General features: G+C 40.8%; 1 protein-coding gene across 10 annotated transcripts in view; it reads right to left on the reverse strand.

Moving 5' to 3' along the window:
* The window catches only part of MCTP2 (multiple C2 and transmembrane domain containing 2), a 154,127-nt gene that overhangs the window by 110,488 nt on the left and 21,507 nt on the right, over positions 1–22,132 (reverse strand). For 3 of the 10 annotated variants that reach the window (XM_067003522.1, XM_013181924.3, XM_013181922.3), the window contains 3 exons: positions 21,424–21,552; positions 18,962–19,070; positions 13,588–13,696 (listed from right to left, as the gene is read on the reverse strand). Coding sequence is in view for 2 of the 10 variants with exons in the window: in XM_048071879.2 (XP_047927836.2) it covers positions 10,310–10,345 (36 nt within the window). In the remaining 8 variants the exon portion in view is untranslated. Of the gene's footprint in view, positions 1–10,309; positions 10,450–13,587; positions 13,697–13,885; positions 14,098–18,961; positions 19,071–21,423; positions 21,553–22,132 lie in introns of those variants that run through there. The other 7 variants (XM_048071883.2, XM_048071886.2, XM_048071884.2 and 4 more) reach the window with 5 other exon arrangements.

A 22,132-nucleotide genomic window follows, 5' to 3' on the forward strand; every position in this document is an offset into this window, starting at 1 on the left:
ACGATTCAAGACGAGGAGCGAGGCAGGGAACCATGTGGTGAAGGATCCAGTGCCTGTCTGGAAGAGCTCCAGCAGGAATCCAGCCCCGCAGCCTCCTCCCAGCTCACTCTCTCCTTCGAGCCTTCGTTCGCCTCTCTCATAACAAAAGGTATATTTTTATAACAAGAGGTACACAGAAATAGCTCGTGCCTCTTCATAACTTTCAGGGAAAACAAACCTAGGAAGGAAACTGGAGACTCATTTCCACTGGAGGCCAAGTGAGCCAGTGCCTTTTACTAGCACTGAAGTCACATTAAAAAAAAAAAAAAAAAAGAAAAAGTTTGTGTTTATACGCAAATTACATGTGCATGTTCCTGCATTGCTCCCTAAATAAATACCATAATTGTCAAATTACTCATCAAAACTCAGTGGCCATAGAGGAAAAAAAGCTCTGCATGATTCTTTAAGGACTATTTACCAGAGAGGCGTAAACTGAACACCTTCGATCAGAAGGAATGGCCTGATGCTAACTGGGATTGAGCCGGACAAAAGCCAGCAGTAAGGCAGCTGTTACAGTATGCCACCTTTCTTCTGTACAGCAACGTGTCCCTCTTCCCAGCAGCGACGCGGCACGTGCCAGGGCCGGAGCTCACGGTGAATGCCAGGTACACAAGAGAGGTCACATTACTCTGGATCTGTGCTGACCTGTATGATTAAGTGTCTTTTCACATTTAACATCACCGCATGGCTTGGGTATATCTGTACAGAAAAATCACCCCATGTTTTTACAGTTTCTTAATTCATAAAGGCAGGAGGCCAAAGGCAACTCAAGAAAATAGAGGTTTACATGTCAGTGTTGCTGAATGAGGAAATCTCATTGGTAAAAGTCCTCAATTTCTGTGAAAACCTCCAGCCTCCTTACAGCAAATTATTGCATTTAGGTTTCTAGAGCTGTGCGACTGCAAAAGCCACTCAGAAACAAAATTCCTAGGAAGCCTTTGGTGAAACCAAATGTCTGAGCATTTCAGTGCCATCTCTTGTGCTGTCACGCAACCCGAAGCGCATCTTGTGACTAGCTGACAGCACAGAGATGTGTGATGGACGACACCATGACCACAATTGAAACAGAGAGCCTGAGAGAAGCACAAATTGGAAAGAAGACCAAATGAAGAATGAAACAAATCTTTAGCATTCAACAAAGCAGTCGTCAGATCCTCCACTCAGAGGGCACTTATTCATAGCCACAATAGGTAAGTTTCTGACCTCCAGATTATAAATTTCATAAGCAAGTATTTACGGGAAGGGAGACAAAAAAAAAAAAAAAAAAAACCCTCTCATGGACATGTTTTTCTAGGGTGGGATTACTGGAAGACACAATGTTTCCCAAATACCCAAGAAATCAACTCTGACTGTGCAGAACACGTTTATGCCCATGTTACAGTCATCGTAATTTAAGCATATAGCCAACACTCGAACATTTTAGTAGGCTTCATAGTTTGGCTCAGCTACTCCAAAATTCAATTACAAAAGATCCTGAGATGAGAAATTAAGGAAAATAGTAAGGCAGGTGTAGAAAGTTATTAGGGAACAGCTAATGAAAATAAAAATCTTTGAAAGCCTTGCTTTTGCATTTACTGGCTACATGGCAGTAAGGATCAGTAATGCCAGGTAGAAAAATGGCTATTTTAGGAGAAATTTTTAGTAATCAGTAGTAAGTTATGCTTTTAAAATGACAGTAATTTAGAGGAGACTAAGACATGTTATATTGCTAACTTCATGAAGATAAGCAGCAAAATATATACTCTGGTTACAAACAATGTAGAAAAGAGATGCATATAAACTAATCACTAATGCCAAGAAAACTTCTCTTGCTTACGCCAGCCTGGCTTCTCAGTAAGAAGCAAGGCTATTGTACGATGGAAAAGCGAGCACGTGCGTCAGTATACCTTTAGCCTGGACTAAAGGATCTCCATGCTACTTATTCATAGAAGTCGCTCTGGAGAATGGATTTTATCCCAGACAGACAATAACTCAGTACCTTAAACATGAAGGAGCCAAAGCATGCAACTAAAAATACAAAGTCACATTGTTCCCCTAAAGACATGACAGTAAAATGTTCAGTACCCAAATGTCAGCATAAACCCAATGACCCCTTTAATTTTTTATTTTTTTTTTTAATTTTACCAACTAAATATATGCCAGCATAGGTGTCTCTAAATGCAAGTCATTTCTCACAGAAGTGAAACAGCTTTGAGGTTTATCTTTCCATACACCATTTGAGTTTACAGCCTCCTGGCACAAGAAACGCAAGTTGTCTCTGGGTTCTGTTACAGCCTGATTTTCCCATTAAGAAGATCAGATAAAGTCGGTAAAATTAACTCATATTTGTTAGCAAATTACATACTGACACTTCCCAAGTCTTCACACTGGGTTTTCACTTTCCTAACGCTGAAGCCCCTAAATACTAACATCATTCAAGAAAACCACACTCTGTAATTCCAGTAACTATTAGAAGTTTGAATAAAAAGATTAAAATTAAAATAGAAGAGCTTGCTGCCTTCCCATGTGAGGATGAAGCAACACGTTCAGGACTTTAGCTGCAGAAGTTCAGAAAGCCTCGACACTACAGTATAGCCATTTAAAATTTTAATTTTTCAGCTCTTCTAATGTATTTGGCTCATATGACAAACCCTCTCTGGAGTTTTGATTTTGCACATCTTTTCCGTCACTGCAGTTCCAGGCAACTTTTCTGCAGGAATTAGGCTCACTGACATTATGTCAGCATTCTGATCACTCTATATGATGTCACGGGCAATTTTCTTCAGCGCTTTCTGGTTTTAATACAGAATTTTGCAAAGTATTTAGTCCTCTCTGGGGACCCAGTAAGGACTTCTCCGATTTTACACTGCATATCCTGTTGGTGACTGCCAGAGAACCAGCTGCTAGGGCCATCCCAAAGTTAAGGCTAAGGTAGGTATCACACAGCAGTGCCCGATATCCCAATGTCTGCCTCACTTCGGCATCCTCAGCACAACGCAGTCCTCATTCACACCACCCTTAAATACCTTTTGGGAAAGAGGGACAAAGGAAACACCCTGTGCTTTGAGGAATGCTGATATGGGCCAGTGATTCATGGCAGAACTGGAGAGCATCTTTAAAAGCATTATTCATTCTCGCTGTACACCATCAAGGGAAGGGGTGATTACCTCGTCTGTTGGCATGAGACACCTAAACATCAACATAAAAATATTTAAAATACTGTTATTCAAGAGATGGTCTATTCAGAGCCAGAGTTTGCAGGATTTTATTCCATTTTGATTAAACAAGACTGACTGAAGAACACAAATCCTGGATCCAAACAGAGAACACCTGGCAGCCACATGCTATATCCAGGTGGTGGGCCCACGAAGATGTTCCAAATCGAATTACTCTTTACCATGAAAAACCACAAACACATTACACAGCCCTTAAAAACATCTCAGCCTCGATTCATCTGCGGTAAGTTTGTCACGGGCAGGAAGGTGATGTTTAAATTTTGCTAAACTTTAAATGTCTTCCCTTCAGCTTACCTGCAGCACCTTTCTCATGCTGCCCAACTGCTTGTTTGTACACTGTTACCACTGTGGGGCTTTCTTAATTCTCCCTTCATGTACACATGGCTCCAAGCAGGATGTTTCAGTGCAAATCAAACTGACCAGTCCACTTGTCATCACCATGTCCCCTTCAGATATTCTCAAACTAAATTTTAAGTGCATGAAGTATGATAACTTTGCCTATAATTAACAAACAAAACACAGAGTTGATGAATCGTTGTTTAGTTCTGGTGAATCCTAACTAAAAGGTATTTTAATTCGGCTATTATAATCATACGATTTCCTGTATTTGCTCATGGATTAAAACAAAATAGAGCTCATAAACAAAACTTTTGCAACAGCTGTCAAAAAAAAAAAATTTCCAAGATGTAGTAACACTTTTAATGGATTTAAGAGCTATCCAGATTCCCTTTATATGCATCTAGCAGATATGGGCAAGAGTCACTAATCTGACATTTGACAAGCGTCCTGAAATGGGAACTGCCGGCAGTTAGCTAAATAGATTAGGAGCTTTCTGGTTCAAATTTTGCACCTAAGTAGATGAATGCTCAATCTTCCTCAGATTTCATTAGATTATTTTCAAAGGCTAGATAGATTTTTTGCTAGATGTTACTACAATGCATCATTTGGTAGGTGTTAGAAACCAGAATCTTTCCTGAACTAGAAGAAAGGCTCCAACTCAAAACTCATATGTTCGCCTAGCTCGTAATGAGCTTTACATCTTAAATGATAGCTTTACAAAGTTAAGCATAATGCTTATGCTTAATGCCACTTATACACAAACAATAATCACACTCCAACCATGGAGATACTATCACAATTTCTTGATTGAATTATCAAATTTGAGCGTGGAGATTGTTCTAACAGAAGTACAATCAATTCAAAGCAGCAAGACTTCTAAGAAATCCACTAGAATATATAACAGAACAAATATTTGTATTTTTTAAAAAGACAAAAAAAACCTCTACAGTTAATTGTTTCCAAGTACAATAAACCTGGAACAAAGCCTGCTATTGAATGAACATTAATGATTTGCCATTTGCTTCTGCAGATGTTTCCCATGAGGGAAGACGCCAGAAAACATTCCAGTTGAAACCCAGGAAACCCCAGTTATGTTGCTTCATTCATTTGGATATTTTAATTTGAAATTGTCAAAAACATCAGGTTCAATAGGATTTTACATTAAGGGGAATGTGTATGCAATAAAATTTCAAAGGCCAGAGCATGATAAACCCTTCCCACTTAAAAACAAATGATCCAGGTTTATAAAAAAATTTCACAGCCACGATATGAGCTCAGAGCATCTGCTTCTGTCCTCGTTGACAGCTCCAAATCATCACCACCTCCACATCAATGACATTAGAGACAAATGCCTGCTTAAATAAGTTAGCATGGCCATCACATTTTCATTCATCTCTATTAAAGAGATTATCAAACAACCTAGATTATATATCATACCCCAGACAAAATTTACTTCTAGATTAGCTCTAATCTGTTAGAGAGCAAAGAGGAATAAAAGCGTTTACTAGTAAATACTGGAGGGAGCACAGAGATGCTGCTGCGTCTTAATTTATGGTGTTATATGGAGCTGGAACTCTTATTTCCGAATTAGATCTCGTCTCTGATTTTAATACAGCAAAGCTATACAATTCCAAGAATTTCCAAAAATAATGAATCCTTACTAACCTAAAATTTCCACTGAAGCAGAATTTACAAATGGAGTTCGTAGGAATGGGCAACAGGAAGAATAGTCAAGGGTACAAGTACTTCCCAGAAAGGAAGGATATAAATAAGATATTCCTTTTCTTTTTTTTTTTTTTTCCCCTGGCCCAGAAGGCAAACAAAGCAACGACAAAAGATTTCTAAACCTATTTTACTGGTATTTACTGGTTACAATTTTACTGGTATTTTAGCAACTTGTTCTTGTGGAAAAGTGAAAACAAACTAACAAAGGGGCATCTGTGTAAGTACAAAGGAAACAAGCACTCACCACAGGAGGCAGAAAAGTCACCCTCCGTGTCAATTAACTCCAATTCTCACCCTACTCTAACCAAGAAGAAAGCCTTCAAGCTAACTAGTTTTAGTTAAGGACCATCAGAAAGTATTACCAAGAGGCAACCCTGTAATACAAAAGGTGGTCACACGATGCATCCCACCTACCCATGTGAGGTTCTCTCTGGCGACGGGGAGGATGGAAACGTGCATGACCAAGCTGGAAACGTTCCAGCAACGAATTCCATGTGCAGCCTTGAAGACTCCCAGCTCAAGGGTCTGTTTTCCTTAGGCAGACAGCAGCTGAAGTCAATGGGAAAGCACAGGCACAACTTGTCACTATCTGCCCTGGCTTAGGGGAGGTGGCATAAGATTCAGAAAGAAAGGCAAAAAAGCCTACAGGTCAACATACTGAATATGTGAAGATTTAAAAAAAAAAAAGTCTCTTTCAAGGAAAAAGAAAATCAGTATGCATTTAAGGGAAACATATCAAAAACAAAATCACAATATTCTTCTGATTTTCACACGATAACCCAATTGTTTCTTGAGTGATAAAACAATGAAGACTTGCAGCTACCGTATAGCCTTGCAAAACATCAGATCAATTCACGTTCTCAACAGAATGTTATGAGTAGCCGATTGATCAAAATGTAAAGAAACAGCATTAAGCACGCTACTGTAGTTTTTCCCTAAGCTTGAAAATTGAAGTTATATCCAACATTCACTTGCCTGGAAATGTTCTGGACAAAGTAGTGGTGACCTGAGAATAACCTATCCAAATTTTTATCCCATATAGCATGCAAGTGGACTTCATCGCTCCAAATATCGATTTAAACCAATAAGCTGCCTCTAATTCTGAGCAAAAGCAGATGCTCAGTGAAAAGAATATAAGATCAGCAAATTATATAGTGATTCTGCCTGCAAAATAATCTCCTGATTTCCAGGAATCTGTGGTTTAGGGGCTGCTTCAGCCAGAAATCATACCTGCATCTTTGTGATTAACAGTTCTAGCATACTTTTTTTTTCTCTATGAATTTGCTTTAAAACTTTTAAAATTCATTTAGAAGTTAAGCAATGGGAATGCCCTACGGTGATAGGTTCCATATACAAATTATGCTTGTACAAACCAGAATCTCCTTTTATTGAAAAGTAACTCAAAAGAAATCACTGAATTTTGCTCATTAGTCTCACTTAAGATCTTGGGTTATGTGAAATTATATGCAGTTGCTCTCTATTTATCCCATACCACTCAGATTTTGTCCACTTCTACCATATCCTCCCTAAACATTCCTCTTAATTGAAAAGCACAGATCATCACGGTGGCTAGTTAATGATATACCATCAGGACAGCTTAACTAGCAAGCACAGCAGGCATACAAAGTATGATTTTTTTTTTTTTTGAGGTAATTGATTTGTCTGAATTTATAATGTAGTTTAAGACAATCAAAGCCCAAAAACATTCTAGGAATGTTTCCAGAAAAGTTAATTACTTAACATCTTTTCCACAACCTTTCATTAGGTGTAGTCAAATAAGTAATTTTTAAATTGAAAAAACATGTTGAAGTGTTTTAAACTTGCCTCTGATTGGTTGTGTGAGATTTTGTTGTAAGGACTGCAGTTTTGATAAACAGTAACAAAACTGGTAATTCCCAAATACTTTTTAAAATTAGACTAGGAACTTACTTTACATCAATGCAGGGTGGCTACATGATGAGTCAATGCAAATAAAAGTACACACGTGCAGGTATTTGCCCCAGCACTGAGAGGTGAGCTGTAATGCACATGGTGACAGCTGGGTTTGCTTTGGCAGGTGGTGTCCTCAGCACTTTTGGGGCAGGACAGTCAGACTTGAGCCTCCATAGGGCCTTACCACTTGCATGCTACACAAGACCCAGGGAAGACGGAGCACATCTAACAAAGCATCCATTAACAAAGTCTCTTTATTATTGCTGCCTAAATTAGACCAAAACTGCCCACACAGCAATCACTCCACTCTGTGGCAATGCTGGTAAACCTGTAGTTACACCCAACCTAATTTCCTCAAGTGAGAAGTTGCCAAGCATTTAATAAGGCGATCAATCATTCAACCAAACACAGGAGACTCAGCCCAGTTTCTCTTAGCATTTTGCACGTGACCCTGCATTCTTCATTCAGGACCATCATTTACATGGAATACCAAAACAAAATCTAGATTGAGACACAAATTGTCCAAAATCACAAATATCCTCTCCGCTCCTAACATTTGATTTTTATAGCATCAACAGGTATGCTCAGGTGCAGCTGTTACACTGGTACTCAATTTGAGACCAGTGTTCAAGGCATTTGTGCTTCTGACAGCCTCGTAATCCTGCAAAGAACAATTTCATTTTGAAAAACAGTCCCCCGGGACCCAGGGAACATTTAACTGCTTAACTCGGGTAGGAACAGATTTGGGAAAAGCGTTCCTGTCACTTAAAAGCGGGCTTCTATCGCAAGTATGCTGTCTAACAAATACAACTGGAAGCAAGATGGGAATGTGGGAAGGATGCCAACATAAATCCTCTGAATCTGAGGAAATCAGGAGCAATTTTCCACTCAAGGATGGAACCGGTGCAGAGGAAATGCAGGGCATGTTTGGCGTGCTTCAGCCTCCTCTCCTAAGGTGAAGCCGCCTTCTCCCCCATGACAGCAGGCCCTACCCCAGCAGCACAGAGCTGAGACCCCACATTTCCAAAAACACCCCAGCAAACAAAATTCAAAGCCCTCCCCCCGCTAAAATTAGTTAAGAGTACAGGGGCAAATAACCAAAACTGATAAAACCTGAGGTTCTCTAGTCACAACAGCAGCTTGAGTTGCTACATACATCCTGTGTTACATTTCACCACAGCTAGCGAAGGCCTCAAAACAACCCTCAGCTATCAAAAAGAAATTATCTTTAGAGATGAGAGGATGAGCAAATCGCTTTTATTTAGACTAAACCAGCCAAAGCAGAGAGATATTATCGCCTGTAAATCTTCAGGGGGGAACCCAGAGGTCCCAGGACAAGGCTCATTCCCCAGAAGCGCTCAGGCCCAAACGCATCTTCACCACAGGCCCCAACCCCTGGAGAGCTTCAGCATCCAAAATGCAGCCCCCTCAGGAGCACTTCTGGCCTGAGCAGGTATTTTGAATGATTATCTGTTCAACTAAAAGGAATTTCATCAGCACAGTTAGCTGGAAACCAGCTGCTTACATTACTAAATGCAAAAGCCCTTGTGAAAAAAAAGCTTGCAGCGAAGTTGATCTAGTTGTGAAAGCAATTACCTCACACAACACAAGCACCACTTCTAGGCCTCTGTGACCACGTTGTGCTCCAGCCAAAGGGGACAATTGCAGGAAAACACATTATTTAGGTGCCCATGTGCTATCAGGTACCCACCTCCACTGGCTGTGACAGTACACGGGTGCCCCTGTAGATGTCTTGTGTCATAATGAATGCCTTAAATGCACACAAACAGTTTGATAGCTTCTCTAATATAAGCAAAGTTAAGCATGCTTTTGACACTACTATTCCTATTAATGATAAAGTGTGTCAAAAAAAAACTTAAGAAACAAAATGAAAATTTCCTCTCCGCACCATGTTCTTTAAATTTTTCTTCCTACGGTTATTGCAAAGTGGAACTACACATGCCAATTCCACCCTCAGACTCCATCACATGAAAGCTTATTTGCCTGATAAGCTATTTTATGATTGGTATTGAACAACAGCAAGAAATGAAACAAATAGGATTATTACTCAAACGCTCCCATTCATCCTGACAGCTAAAGCTACCCACTCAATAGCATCATTCTGAGAGTGAGCCAAAATCACCGCAACATGCTTCACAAATTTTACAACTTAATCACCAAAAATTAATGCAAAAATATCCAGGTGAGATTTTCTATTTTCTTAAAGTCACATAGCAGTAATTCAGCTTCCAGCACACTTTGAGTAACTCTCATATCATTAAGTGTACCAACCAGCTCCTTACCAGTTGCCACAGGTGTGCAAACATCACTGAAAAATTATTTTTTTTCTCATTACAAGCACATGAACAGGTTGCTGAAGTTTTAAAAACAAACAAACAAATGAAACGGCTTACTTCCTAAATCTCCCTTAAAAGTGCTTTTAAAACAACTTTGCTATGTCGACATACTTTTGTGAATATTTTTTTCCTTTTTGTTTTAGATTGTCATGTTTGTTTGTTTTTTTATTAAGTAGTTTATATCTTTAACTAAAGTCAATAACCAACTCCGTTCCAATAAACAAATATACACGGGCATGAATCAGTTCAGTGAAAAGGGACTGGGAAAGAAGAATTTTGATTTCTTCAATATAACTTTCTCACATAGGAAAAAAAACCATTCACACGAGTCTGAACGTTTAGGTCCGAGTATCATGCACAGCAGCGCTGAAAGCCACGCATTGCAAAGCAAAAGCAGCGAGCAGAGTTAATCCCGAGCCTCCCAGTACAAACTTACTTCTCTTGGATACCCAGGGCAATAAGAACAACGCCCGAAAAACAACGTGGCCGCCACAATAAAATAAATAAATAGCAAAACCGCATAAACCCCCGACTCCTACGAACAGTTTTTTTTTTTTCTTTCAAAGAGAAGTCGCTCCGTATTTAAACCAAGGCGAAGAGAGGTGCTAAGAACCAAAGCGGCCGGGCACAAGCAGCATCTGCAGTTGCCCCCCCTAAAGCCAAGGCAGGGGCTCGGGGGGGACAGCGGGGAAGCCGGGTTACCTGCCGCCGGGTTACCTGCCAGCCGGGCACGGCCATCTCTCGCCGCTCCGTCCCCCCGCGGCGGCACGTGTCGTTGTCCCCGTCCCTGTCGCCTCCCCGCCGCGCTGCCCCCGCCCCGGTGCCGGTCCCCCCGCCCCGCCGGGCGGTGCCACCGCCGCGGCCCCGGGGGGGCCCTGCCCGGAACGCGCTGGGTTTACCGCAAGCGCCCCCTTCGCAGCATCCCCGTGCCAGCCCGGAGCTCCTTCCCCCGAGCATCCTCCTCCACCCCCAGACCTCTTCCCGACAGCCCCCCCCTCCCGCAGCATCCCCCCTCCAGCACGTTGCCCCCCGAGCATCCTTCTCGCCCCCAGCGTAGATCCACCCCCCCCCCAGACCGTGGAGCATCGTTTCCAGATGCCACCAGTCACCCACCCTGTTTCCCCCACAGCATCTCCTGATCTCAAGGGTTTTGTCCTAAAGGCCGAGAAACAGAGGAGAAGGGGGGGGGGGGGGTGAGTGCAGGGGGCTGGTAACAGCCACCCTGGGTAAGGGTGGAGCTGGAAAGGAAATTGCGTGTATGACTACAGGCAAGGGAAAAGAAAACCAACAGCAGCACTGCCACGTAACACATTTTCTTGGCTTCATCTTCAGGTGCCTAAGAAGGGAGCCAAGCAGCACAGCTGTGTGCTTTAGGCAAGGCAATCAAGGCAGGGCTAGGTACAGTGACCTGTTCACCTGGCATGCCCACAGCTGAGGCAAGGGCCCCCATGGATTTCCCCATGAGTATGGCACAGCATGGGAAGGCAAATGCTACCTTGCCACCTCTGCAGCATCAGCTTGTTTGTGGAGCTCACCCTCCACCACAACCCCTTCTGAAAGACTGCATGCAAGTCAAGCGTCACCACTCTTGTCTGTTGCGCTTAACCTCATTGACTGGGGTATCACTAAGTGACGTGCAAAGCAATAAGGAAAAAAAGGAAGCTTTGTAATGGAATTTACTTCCCCTATCGTCTGCTCAACAGGAATTACACATTATCTGAGAGCATAGCTGACATACTGACATATCGTTGAGTGAAAACTGGTGATGCAATCATGTTATACCATTGTGAAATAGAAATAGTCATACACATGGGGTTTGGCATAGTGCAAAGAATATCCCACTAACCACTGAAGGAAAACACGGGGAAGACATTGTGAATACCATTACCCTGATCCCTACAACCAAATCTAGGAGGGGGGGGGGGTGCGAATTCACATTCACCAGTCCCCCATCAATCTACAAGGTGAGGAGCAGGGAGCTAGACAACAGTGGGACAGTTGCTCACTGTGCAAGATATTTATAGGACTAGGGCAAAAGTCAGTATTGATAAAGCTTCATTTTTGCCTCGACAGTCTGTGTTTGAGTGGCCAAATCCTTATGTTCCAGCACTACCTCAATGAGAATATCAGTTACTACCATCGTCTTCATCAAAAGTATGCAGCTACTCCTAGAGTGTACATGGTTTTCCAAAGCTTTGCTGAATGCTGAGTAGGCCAGTTTTACTGACTGTGCAACTAAAAATAAATTAAGGTAAAGTTGGCTGAGAACAAAAAAAAAAAACACACCTAAACTGAAAACAGAAGAATTGTCATTAATATTTGTTATCCTTTCATCTAAACCAAAAAAGCATCAGATTCAGATAATTGAGTGAGTTTTGGAACAAGAAAAATGTAGTCTTTTTAAAATACTTTTGTTATTTCTATAATCCCACAAAATGCTTATCATAAAAGTAATTCCATGGATGTTTTGTCAAAGACTACAGCCGAGACCAGCAGAACTGTAAATGTGCCCAAGGGCAATCTAATAGAAAATAATAGAAAAGACTGCTGATGTTTTGACTAGCCAAGAAAAAAATAGTTTTCCAAAATAAAATGCAAGCATTCCTTAGATGAAACAGGAGGAAAACATACAAAAATTAAGCTCTTGTGTCCATCAAAATGAGAAAAGATCACCATGGATTAGTGACAAAAAAATCAACTGTTACAGGACCATCCAGATACAGACTCTTATAAAAAGATTAGATGATAAATTCTTCTTGTACATCAAATAACTGATGACCGCTACATCTACCTTGGAACACACATCTACGGGGGCAGTTCACAGTGTGTAATCCCATCAAGACCATCACTACTTATGTTTGTTTTGTTGTTGTTGTTTTCTTCCCTGACGGTGCATATGCAACACTTAACAAAAACAGTATATGTTCACTGCGTGCCTTGTTGGAAGAATAGAATGATGGAAGTGGAGTAAAAAGATTATTAATCACGTGATGACAAAAAAAAATCATCCCACAGAAGTATTAGTTTGGCTTGTTTACTGAAGACATCTCACTGAAAAACATTGAGCATGAAGCCTTATCTGCTTTCTAGTTCCTGTAAATGCTAACGGACGTGGTGACTCATTACTACTCTTTGGCCACTATAGACACTTTCCATCTTTGAACTCTTCATATTTCTCTCCTCTATTTTATATAGTCATAGTAATTAAATTACCTAGAACACCCAGTTATTACAAATAGGCAAGAAACCTGTACCCTGAGAACTTATCCTGTCTCTTTTACTTGTAACAATATGTCTATTTATTAGTATTCATTTTTAACAAAAGCTAGTGCTTATTTTATTTTAAAAAAAGTAGCTTTAACAACTCCTGTAGCATAGTTTCACAGGACACATCTCACCATTTTTAAGGTATCCACATGGAGTTGAAGTGCAAGTGGAAAGGAATTGACAGAAGAAATCATCCCAGATTTGTAAGCCACTGCAAGGACTGCAGTGGGATGTTATCTGGTGCTGGTCATCGCAGCACACTGAATGCCAAGGCTCTTTGCAGGGCACTGGAAATATCAAGGCTTTGGCTGTTTTGCTGCTGACCCAGAAAGGAAAGGGAGGGTGACACTGGGCACATCCCCTGGGAAATAGGTTTCCGTTGTTGGTGGGCTGGGTGGAAGGGAGGATGGGACTTGATACTTTGGAATTGTCACCAAAGCCTAGTGAAGCAGGTGAAGTATCAAGATAAAACATAAGGGGAGCCAACCTGAGGATCTCTTATGAATGTATCCAATGGCCTTTGAAGACATCAAGAGCTAAGATATCAGTTATAACATTAACTCAGTTTGGTTTGGACTCTGAGAAACACTAGTTAAATCCCACTGTAAAAAATCCCACATTACAGATGAACGCACAGCTATAAATATAGCCAACAATCATTTCAATTGGAAAAAAAATGAAAGCGTGTATATCTAAACAAGATTTTTCATTACCTTTTCAGGCAGCAATATAGAATACTTGCAAGGAGCCACTGTACACCTTCCCCTTCATGCACGCAAATGATTTTCTTCTAGATGTTATTAAGGATGGCATTAACAATTCCTTTGGGGAAAGAAAAAAGAAAATATATAATTGGAACCTACAGTTGGCATTATCAAATCCTACTTGTCTTTTGTAAGAATGTCTCATTTTCTCATAAAGAAAAGCTCTCTTCCCAGAAAAGATTGCAACTTTTCTCCTTTGCCCTGTTTTTTTCCTTGTAATCTGACTGCTGGAAAAAAAATGACTTACTCAGTCTTTATCAAAACTTGGCCACAGTGGATATACATGAGGCTGCTTAAGATAACAGTTTTTGCTGCATTCCTAATCACAAGTTCAGAGTTACAACAAGTGAAGCATTAATATCCAGGCCAGTTCTCTGTGTGGGCCGCTTCCAGCAGCACATCTTTCAGGGTTATGAGGTAGGGAAATGGAGGCTTGAGTGTACCGAGGCACAAGGAGATCTAGTCAAAAGAAAAAAAAAAAAAGTCCTCCATTTGCATTAGAACACCCTTTCCCTGACCTCACAGGTAGCACATATAGTAACACAAGTATTTGGAGTTCAAACAAAAAGCATTTGGTCAGTTACTCTTGTCTCCTATCCCACCCACAGGTAGGCGTTCACTATCACAACCCCTGGGAACACCACCAGAAGCCTCAAAGATCTCCTTGGCCTTATTCTAAGCACCCAGCTATTCAGCATTGACTTCACTGACTTGTTTACAGAGGTTTAACAATTACTTTGACATTTGTTAGCCTAGGGCAAAAACCCTCAGGTACACAACTGATAAAGGCTTTTTTTTTTTTTAAAAAAAAAAAAAGGGGGGGGCAAAATTTGTGCAAGAGTAAATGCTGGGTTTTATTTCAAAGTTGAGCAACTGGGTCCAAGAAGTCCTGATGACCCCAACACAGAACTGCAGATCTCTAACATGCAGCTTACTTTCTGTGCAGCTGAGCACCTGGCTTACAGGCACAATTTGGAGCAAGACCAAGGGTGTGCTTGCTCTCCATGTCCGTGAGCATTAAGCCATTCCCAGAATGCAAACCAAGCAGGCTGCAAGGTTTAAGTCACTCTGTGTAACTACAGAAGCGTACCCAAGACTTCAGGACATTTAAACATGTCAGTAGCCTGGGGTTCAGATGTGAATAATGACAATCACTTATGACTTGACTACTCATTTTCACAACTCTGGCAAATTACCATAAAAACCACACTTCTTCCACTCATCCTTGTGATTCTCAGACAAAGAACACTTTATGGCTAGATTCTCTTCTCATTGTCTGAAATGTCACTGACCATTTTTGTCTGAACAGCGGAAATGCCACACGGTGAAACCTGAGCTTAAACTTCAAAGAAACAAAACCATCACAACCTCAAGTTTCCTCTCTTTTTCAGTCATGTGCCCATATTTGTGTGCAACTCAACTGTGTCAAGCCATTCAGTGCTGACTACATTTTGATCAGCTGTCTCTGGTGAGAAAGAACGGAGACAGTTGTTTCAACTCAGAATTTATTAATAGCTTTTAAAAATTATTTAAGCATGCTGCGTTTTGTGACAGATCTTATAATTTAGTATCTGTGTAGTCATTTTCCTGACAGATCATTAGGCAGCAATGCAGAGGACTTTCTTGTGCAAACAAAGAACTCCAAGAGCATTTGAAAATTCATCTTTAGATTCATCTCAAAAGTAGTGCAGAGCTGTGCAGTGAATCCATGTGCTCCTGAGGGCAGCTGACCATTGCTAGAAAACATGCTCAAGGACAGAATAAGGAATTGCATCCACAAGTCTCCAAGCAATTTAACATCAGTTCATCCTCACACATCTTGGAAGTAGTCATAAGCATGACCAACAAGCTACGTTTTTGTTCTGTGGCTGGTTTAAGGTTATATAGGAATATATATATACACACACAGGAAATCAGTGACCATCAGGAATAGAATATAGCATCTTAATTCTTCCAGTAACACCAAAACATTTGGTAGGAAATGAAAAGTTAAGTAATTTATTTTGGTTTGGCTATTCTGATGGTACTTCTTGCACTAGGAAAATTGGGTTCCTGAAGTTCCCAACTTCCAGTTCTGTGCTCTTACTGGAGCTGCAGTGAGTCATGTGAGATTGGTAACCTCACCGCTTCCCTGCCCTTTTTTGTTATTCAGTAGGTGCCTCAGACAGTGAGATCTTGCCATGATAAGATGAAGGACATCCCAGCTCTTGTTGAGCTCTGACTGAAACAGGAGTCCCCAACCAAAAGTATGAATCTCCCACATTCAACCGGCTTTTGCTTTGACCCTTACTAAGCAAGCTAAGTTGATCATATTTTCTTGTTCCTTTGGTCAGCTTCAAACACTAAAACAAAAGATAACTGCAGTTTAAATCTTACTACTGACACACCACAAATTGTACTGTGACAGAGAACACCAAGGGCTCTGGTCAGTGACGTATTGAGGTTGTTTTACCTCATAGCAATCTCTTGCCTAAATAAACTCTAAATTACCAAATTGACTTCTGCTATAACGTTTGGCACTGAGAAACATCACCAGCACAGTGGTTTGAACACATCTACTGAAGCCAGTCAATCTTTGCTCTTTGTAACCGTGGTTTTCTTCATATTTGTCCCTCTGGTCTTCATCTTCACACACAAAAAGAACACAATCACAAAAGGCACAGGTAGGAGACTTGAACAATGTAAATAAGTTAAAGAGGGCTGGAAAAAATGAAGAACAACCATTCAATATTTTGTAATATTTCTCCTGAAGAGCCTCTCCCCCTCCCTTCATCTGCAGAGTTTTATAAATCAGTATTAAAAGCAGATTATTGGTGTACACAATCCCTCCACTTCAACTGATCCTCATGGGAAGAACATGCAAACAAACTAGAAGAGTAATAGTGTGTTATAGACAAGTCCTGGATCTAGAGAACAGGGAAATGAATTTAAATCTGTATTCTATTGCAGACTACCAAGTGAAGTATTTTTCCTTTAGGCCTACTTTCAGAGAAGTGCTTATTCAGTACAGGATTCTCCTAACTTGCACTGCCTCTGTGGGAACAGACATGCTCAGAAGTTGAGTTGGGATAGATGAAGAAGGAAAGTTACACACAGTAGAAGTTTTAACATGTGAGTCTTCAATTGTGTTTAATGTTTTAGAGCTAGGAAGCAAGATCTTCATTCCGACTTGGATATCTCCTATTACAGCATTTATCACTGTTTCATTACAGTACCACAAAATCTTGTTAAGCTTAAATCCCAAATCTAAGACTAAAAGCACAATATATTCCATCCCTGTTAATTAAACAATCTTCTGGATATGTCTTATCAGACTCACTAGAATTGTTGACTGAGGGATATTAGTCTTATATATGCTTCTAGATGTTGAGTGAGCTACACAGTATTAATGGTCCTGGATGAGAACAAGTGTTTCCATGTAGACATAGCCACAAGTCTACTTAGAGTACTACTGAGTGAGGCTGTCCAGTGTTTTCACATGAGCATACACAGAAGTTTACTTTTGAAAGGACCAGACTATGGACTCTTCAGTCTTTTCAATTTTTTTAATATCTAGAAATTAAGAAATTACTAAAGGTGAGCTGAGCACTGCTATAGCTAAGCTTTACAAGGTTTAATGATGACAAGCTAAAGGTGACCAGTTTGCAAAGCCAGACCAACTGTCATATTCACCTTTAGAGCTATTAGTACATAGATCCTTAAAGATCTTTATGGTAGTATTAAAGGTTATCATGCTTCCTACACCAAGGACAGCTGTACTTTGCAAAGAGAAAGCCAGCTTCATCTGCTCACCACCAGCCCATGCCAAACATTATCACTCTCAGAGATGGAGAGCAAGAGATCACTAAAAGAGGTATGAAAAAACTCATCAAGCAAAGAACATTTTCCATCATTTACTACAATAGGATCAGAAATGTTAAAAACAAGCAATGCCCACCCCAGGAATTAGTTAGATACATGTCAAATGTGATCAAAGGTTGTTAACATCAGCTCAGCTTCTTGCCCTACTCCCAGTCATTGTTCTTCAACAGTCATGATAAATTATTATTCAACACATACTTTACTTTGCAGAGGGGTATAACCATCTTCAAAGCAGATCAGTCATCCAAGCAATCTTCAGAACAGTGTAGAAGGAGGGCAGGAAATTGAGTCAGAATGAAAAAAATAAGAATAACTTGCTATTTTTGCAAGTGGATTTGTTGGTATTGGATCATTCCACTGATCCACCAATTTCCCTTCCCTGCCTCCGGCAGAGACCAGTATTTGCCTAAGCCTAGGAAAGTGAAACCCCAGAGAAAGCATATGGTCAATTGCACAATACTGGAAGTTCAGGGAAACCATCCTCGGCAGCTTCAGGAATGGTTAAGTTTGCATCTACAAGCACAATACCCAGGAGCAATTATTCTAGCCGTGTTTTTCCTACTTCGTCATTCTACGCACTTCAGAATATAAACAGTAATGCTGAATTACTGTAACCAGTGAATGAATGCCTGTTTCCAGCAAACCTAGTGGGCTCTCATTCTCTTTGAGTATTGTAACGCATATTTGACTATTTCACAACCTAGGAAAACCTGCCAGTGATGCAGAGCAGGGAGTTTTCTCTGGAAAGATGAAGATCTGAGCTTATGGCAGAGTGTTGGTAGGAGAGGCACAGGGTGGAGCATGAAGTGCTAGGGTAAGGCCTCAGCTGCTATGATTTAAAACAGCCCCTGAGGCTTCTCTAATTTACTTTGGAGCCTTTCCTAGAACAAGGTTGAACATTTTGCAGACAGGACATGCAACAAAAGCCTCTTGCACAGGCAAAAGTAAATGAAACAATCCCTGAAAACAAGATGCTAAACCCACCCCTAGAAAAGCCCAGGTGTTTTGAGAGTTTAAACCCTCATGTAAGCAAAGCCAGGTGAGAACCCCACCTCTGCGGACACAGCTATGGTCCCCTTCCTCCGGGTTTGAGGGAATCCAACTTAAGTGTAGATAATAAGAAAAAATACAGATCAGCCTCTAATATAACAAAATAAAACAGTGAATTTGAGGTGTAGAAGTGAGAGGTAGCACTTAGTTTTGAGAACACTCATTAAAATTCATCTTCCAGATGTCTGAATTGTTTATGGAGGATCACCACAGCCACTCAGCCCTTATAAACCAGAAGTGCCAGACTAAAGATTTATGGTACTGCAGCCTTAAAAAAATGCCTAATCCTTGTGTCAACATTTTGAGGCTGATATAAAATAAGCCTACATTAAAGTATTTCATGCTGACTCCCCCCCGCACCCCCAATAAACACAGCAGGTTACTGTTAAGACCTTTAATGTAAACAATTTACCTAAGGACTAGGTGGGTAAGAGGGGAGAAAGCACTAAAAGTTGAGCGATGTTTCCAGGTAACAGCCGGAGATGACAGCCAGGTGCTTTATACATCCTGCTTCAGCACTTCTGATAAGAGATACACAAGCATCAATTAAGTTCACAATGAAATGCTACTCTCCTTCACATAGGAATACAAGTCAAATGTTATAGTACAAAAATCACCAAAGGAGATTATATCTGTTAATTTACCATCCTGGATGTCTCGAGCATAGAAAAATACAGCAAAAGAAAACAGAAAAAGGGAAACAGCCTGTTGAGTGTGGGTGTTTTAAAGGGCTTTCTAATGCTTAGCACAATACATACATTTCTATGGCATTTCTGTAAATCACATGACAAGATGTTCCAAGGTTATGTATCATTTAAGCATTTGGTTCACTTTCTTTATGAATCTTAAGTTGATGGAAATGATTTAGTATCCAAGAATGAATAGACAGCCAAATCTGAAGGAGATTCGGTTCTTCAAAAACAAGATTTTTCTGACTGTAGAAAAACACTTAACTCCTCTGAACATTTGTAGGTACCTAAGCATTTTCCAATTTTGATAAGAGAAATTTTTTAGTCATGCCTTCACAAAAGCTGTGCTGCTGGTTCAGCAAGTGTAAGCTCTCAACCCACTCCACAACCATAATAGGGGCCAAACTACAGAAGTTTCACCACAGAACTACAAGTGTACAGCAGTACCATTTGCTTTACCAAGTGAATTAACTCTGCAATACAGACCATCATGCAGCAAACTGAGTAAAAATAACACCCTTAGAGGCTAAATCCTGGAGACAGCTGAAGGTGATTCCTTTGCCTGTCCTATTCAGTGGAAACCAGGTCTCCAGTTCTCCCACAGTTCTCGGGAAAAAAAGTGTTCACCCGTGTTAACTTTTAGAACTTTTTCAGCGCAGCCAACATTTTCATGTTGCAAACTGATCTAGTGGCTTGTGAAGGAAGTTGTGACATGACCCCTCTTACAACAGGAGGATGAGACCAAAGCTTACTGTTTACCCCCAGCATACAATTTTTAAGCTGTTTGTTAGGTGATGGGGGGAGGACAGAGGAGATAAATAGGAGGGCAAATTGTCCAGTAGTAGTAAGATGTTAGGTGTTGACAACATGTAGGCAAATCATGCCCCATGTACTTATTAGGATTACACTACTGTCAAAGAATTTCTGGGAGCCAGCTGCTGTCATATCTCCATTTGTGCTTTGCAAGAACAGGACAATTCTGTGGGAGCCAGAAAGGGAGAAACTAACCCAGACCTTTTGCTGGTATAAGAAATTAAGTATCTAGAGAAAACAAAAAGGTTCATTACAGCTTACACTTTTCATCAAGAGAGAAGCTACATTAGTGCATATATGAATATATGTCCTAGAAAGGGTCAAACAGTGCCAGTCAAACACTGGAACACCAATCAAGTACTATTCTCAATATCCTTGAACTTCAAACAGAGTAATTCATCAGGCACCAGCTGGTAAGTGCTTTTATTTGTTTTCCTATGCATATCCCTTTCCAAGAGATGATACACCCCATTCTGCTGAAGGCCAAGTGTGAAATTATAATTACAATAGTATCTAAATGAAGCAAACTGGGAATCCTTCCAGAGTCATCCTGAAAACACGCGAGTAACCTGGAAAGTTAGGTAGGGACCTGTGGGGAAAATGTGTCTATGTATAGGGAAAAGGAGACAGTTTCCTGAATAAGTTGTTCTCTACCTGCACAAATTAAAATTTAAATGAAATTTTGGGAAGTAGGTAGATCATCATGTCCTATCCTTGCTGTTACAGGCAACCATACCACAACTGATGTTTCCAAAGATGTCTACAACTTGAACTATTCCAGAAGCCACAAAGTATTTTTCTACTACTTCAGGACCAATCCGGATCTATTTCATATGAGACCACAAGCTACAGAATATTGTGTCTCAGAAAAATAGCAGATAAGAGTATAAATATTCTCTCCTCTTCTAGATCCCTCTAATAAGGAGGTATTGGCTCTGTGGAAAAGACAAATATTCCCTAGAAGCAGACCTGTACAGCACACAAGAATAAAGAAAAGACTATATATTCTTTCCAATATTAGCACCAGACCTTATAATCCCCCAAAGTACTGGCACAGTTTTCTATACCTTGCCTGGCTCACTTTATGCCATTTCTCTGCATTCACTAGCTATACGCAGAAGAAAATCCAAGACAAATGTATTGAGAGGAAACAGACAACTATAAACTTCTAGCAAAAACCTCTGCATATTCCCATCTCCCCCTTCCCAACTATTGAGCTAAGTAAACTACCAGGTAAATCACTTCTTAGAACAACCCTATAGTTTTTTTTTTTTTCCCCCTTTCTTCCAATCAGGGTGATATCCGAGGAAAAAAAAGACACTCCAAACAGCAGAGCCAACATCAGCAGGGGATTCAACATCTCAACACTTACCTGCTCCACCTGGAACAGGGGAGAGGACAGCTCCTACCATCCAACGCCCTGGTCCAGGGCCATGGTCACAGGGACACAGGAACAGACAACTCTGCTGCTCGCTGGCTTGGGACGACACAAGGTGAGTTTCTGCAATACATAGCAGTTCCTTCTCATGTTAATGCAGCTCAATTTAGTTAATTTAAAAAGATGTGTTATTTTAAAAAGATGCCTTCAGGTTACCCTCCCACCCCCTCTAATCCTGCACTGAAGCAGTCCGTGTGCATCTCACACCACCACTGCACACACCCTGTCTTTAGCAGTAACGTTGCGAAACAATGGCTTTCTAGGGAAGAGAAAATTTCCAGAGTATTTGCTTCTCTCAGCATTCGCACAAAACAGTCTGGCCTTTGAGTTCTGCTCTGTATTCAGGTGTGGAAACCCTGCCAGTGAGGCTGGCCTGCTTTGCCTGGTTTTGCATCACTTGGGAAAACCTGAACTGGCTGCATAAATTTGAGTAGCTATTTTGACTGATGCAAGCTGAGAATCAGATTTGTCTGAACCCTACTGATCTGTAACTATGAAATAGAAACTAAGGTTTGTCAGCCTTTAAAACGCTGGTACCAGCAGAAGGTGACTTGGCCTCCTCCCTCACCCCTTCAGCTGTCCCCTGCCTCTCCCCAGGCTCACCCAGCTCAGCCCACCTGGGGATCACCCTGCCAGGGCCTCC

The sequence above is a fragment of the Anser cygnoides genome, chromosome 11, assembly GCF_040182565.1.
Source record: "Anser cygnoides isolate HZ-2024a breed goose chromosome 11, Taihu_goose_T2T_genome, whole genome shotgun sequence".
Classification (NCBI taxonomy): domain Eukaryota; kingdom Metazoa; phylum Chordata; class Aves; order Anseriformes; family Anatidae; genus Anser; species Anser cygnoides.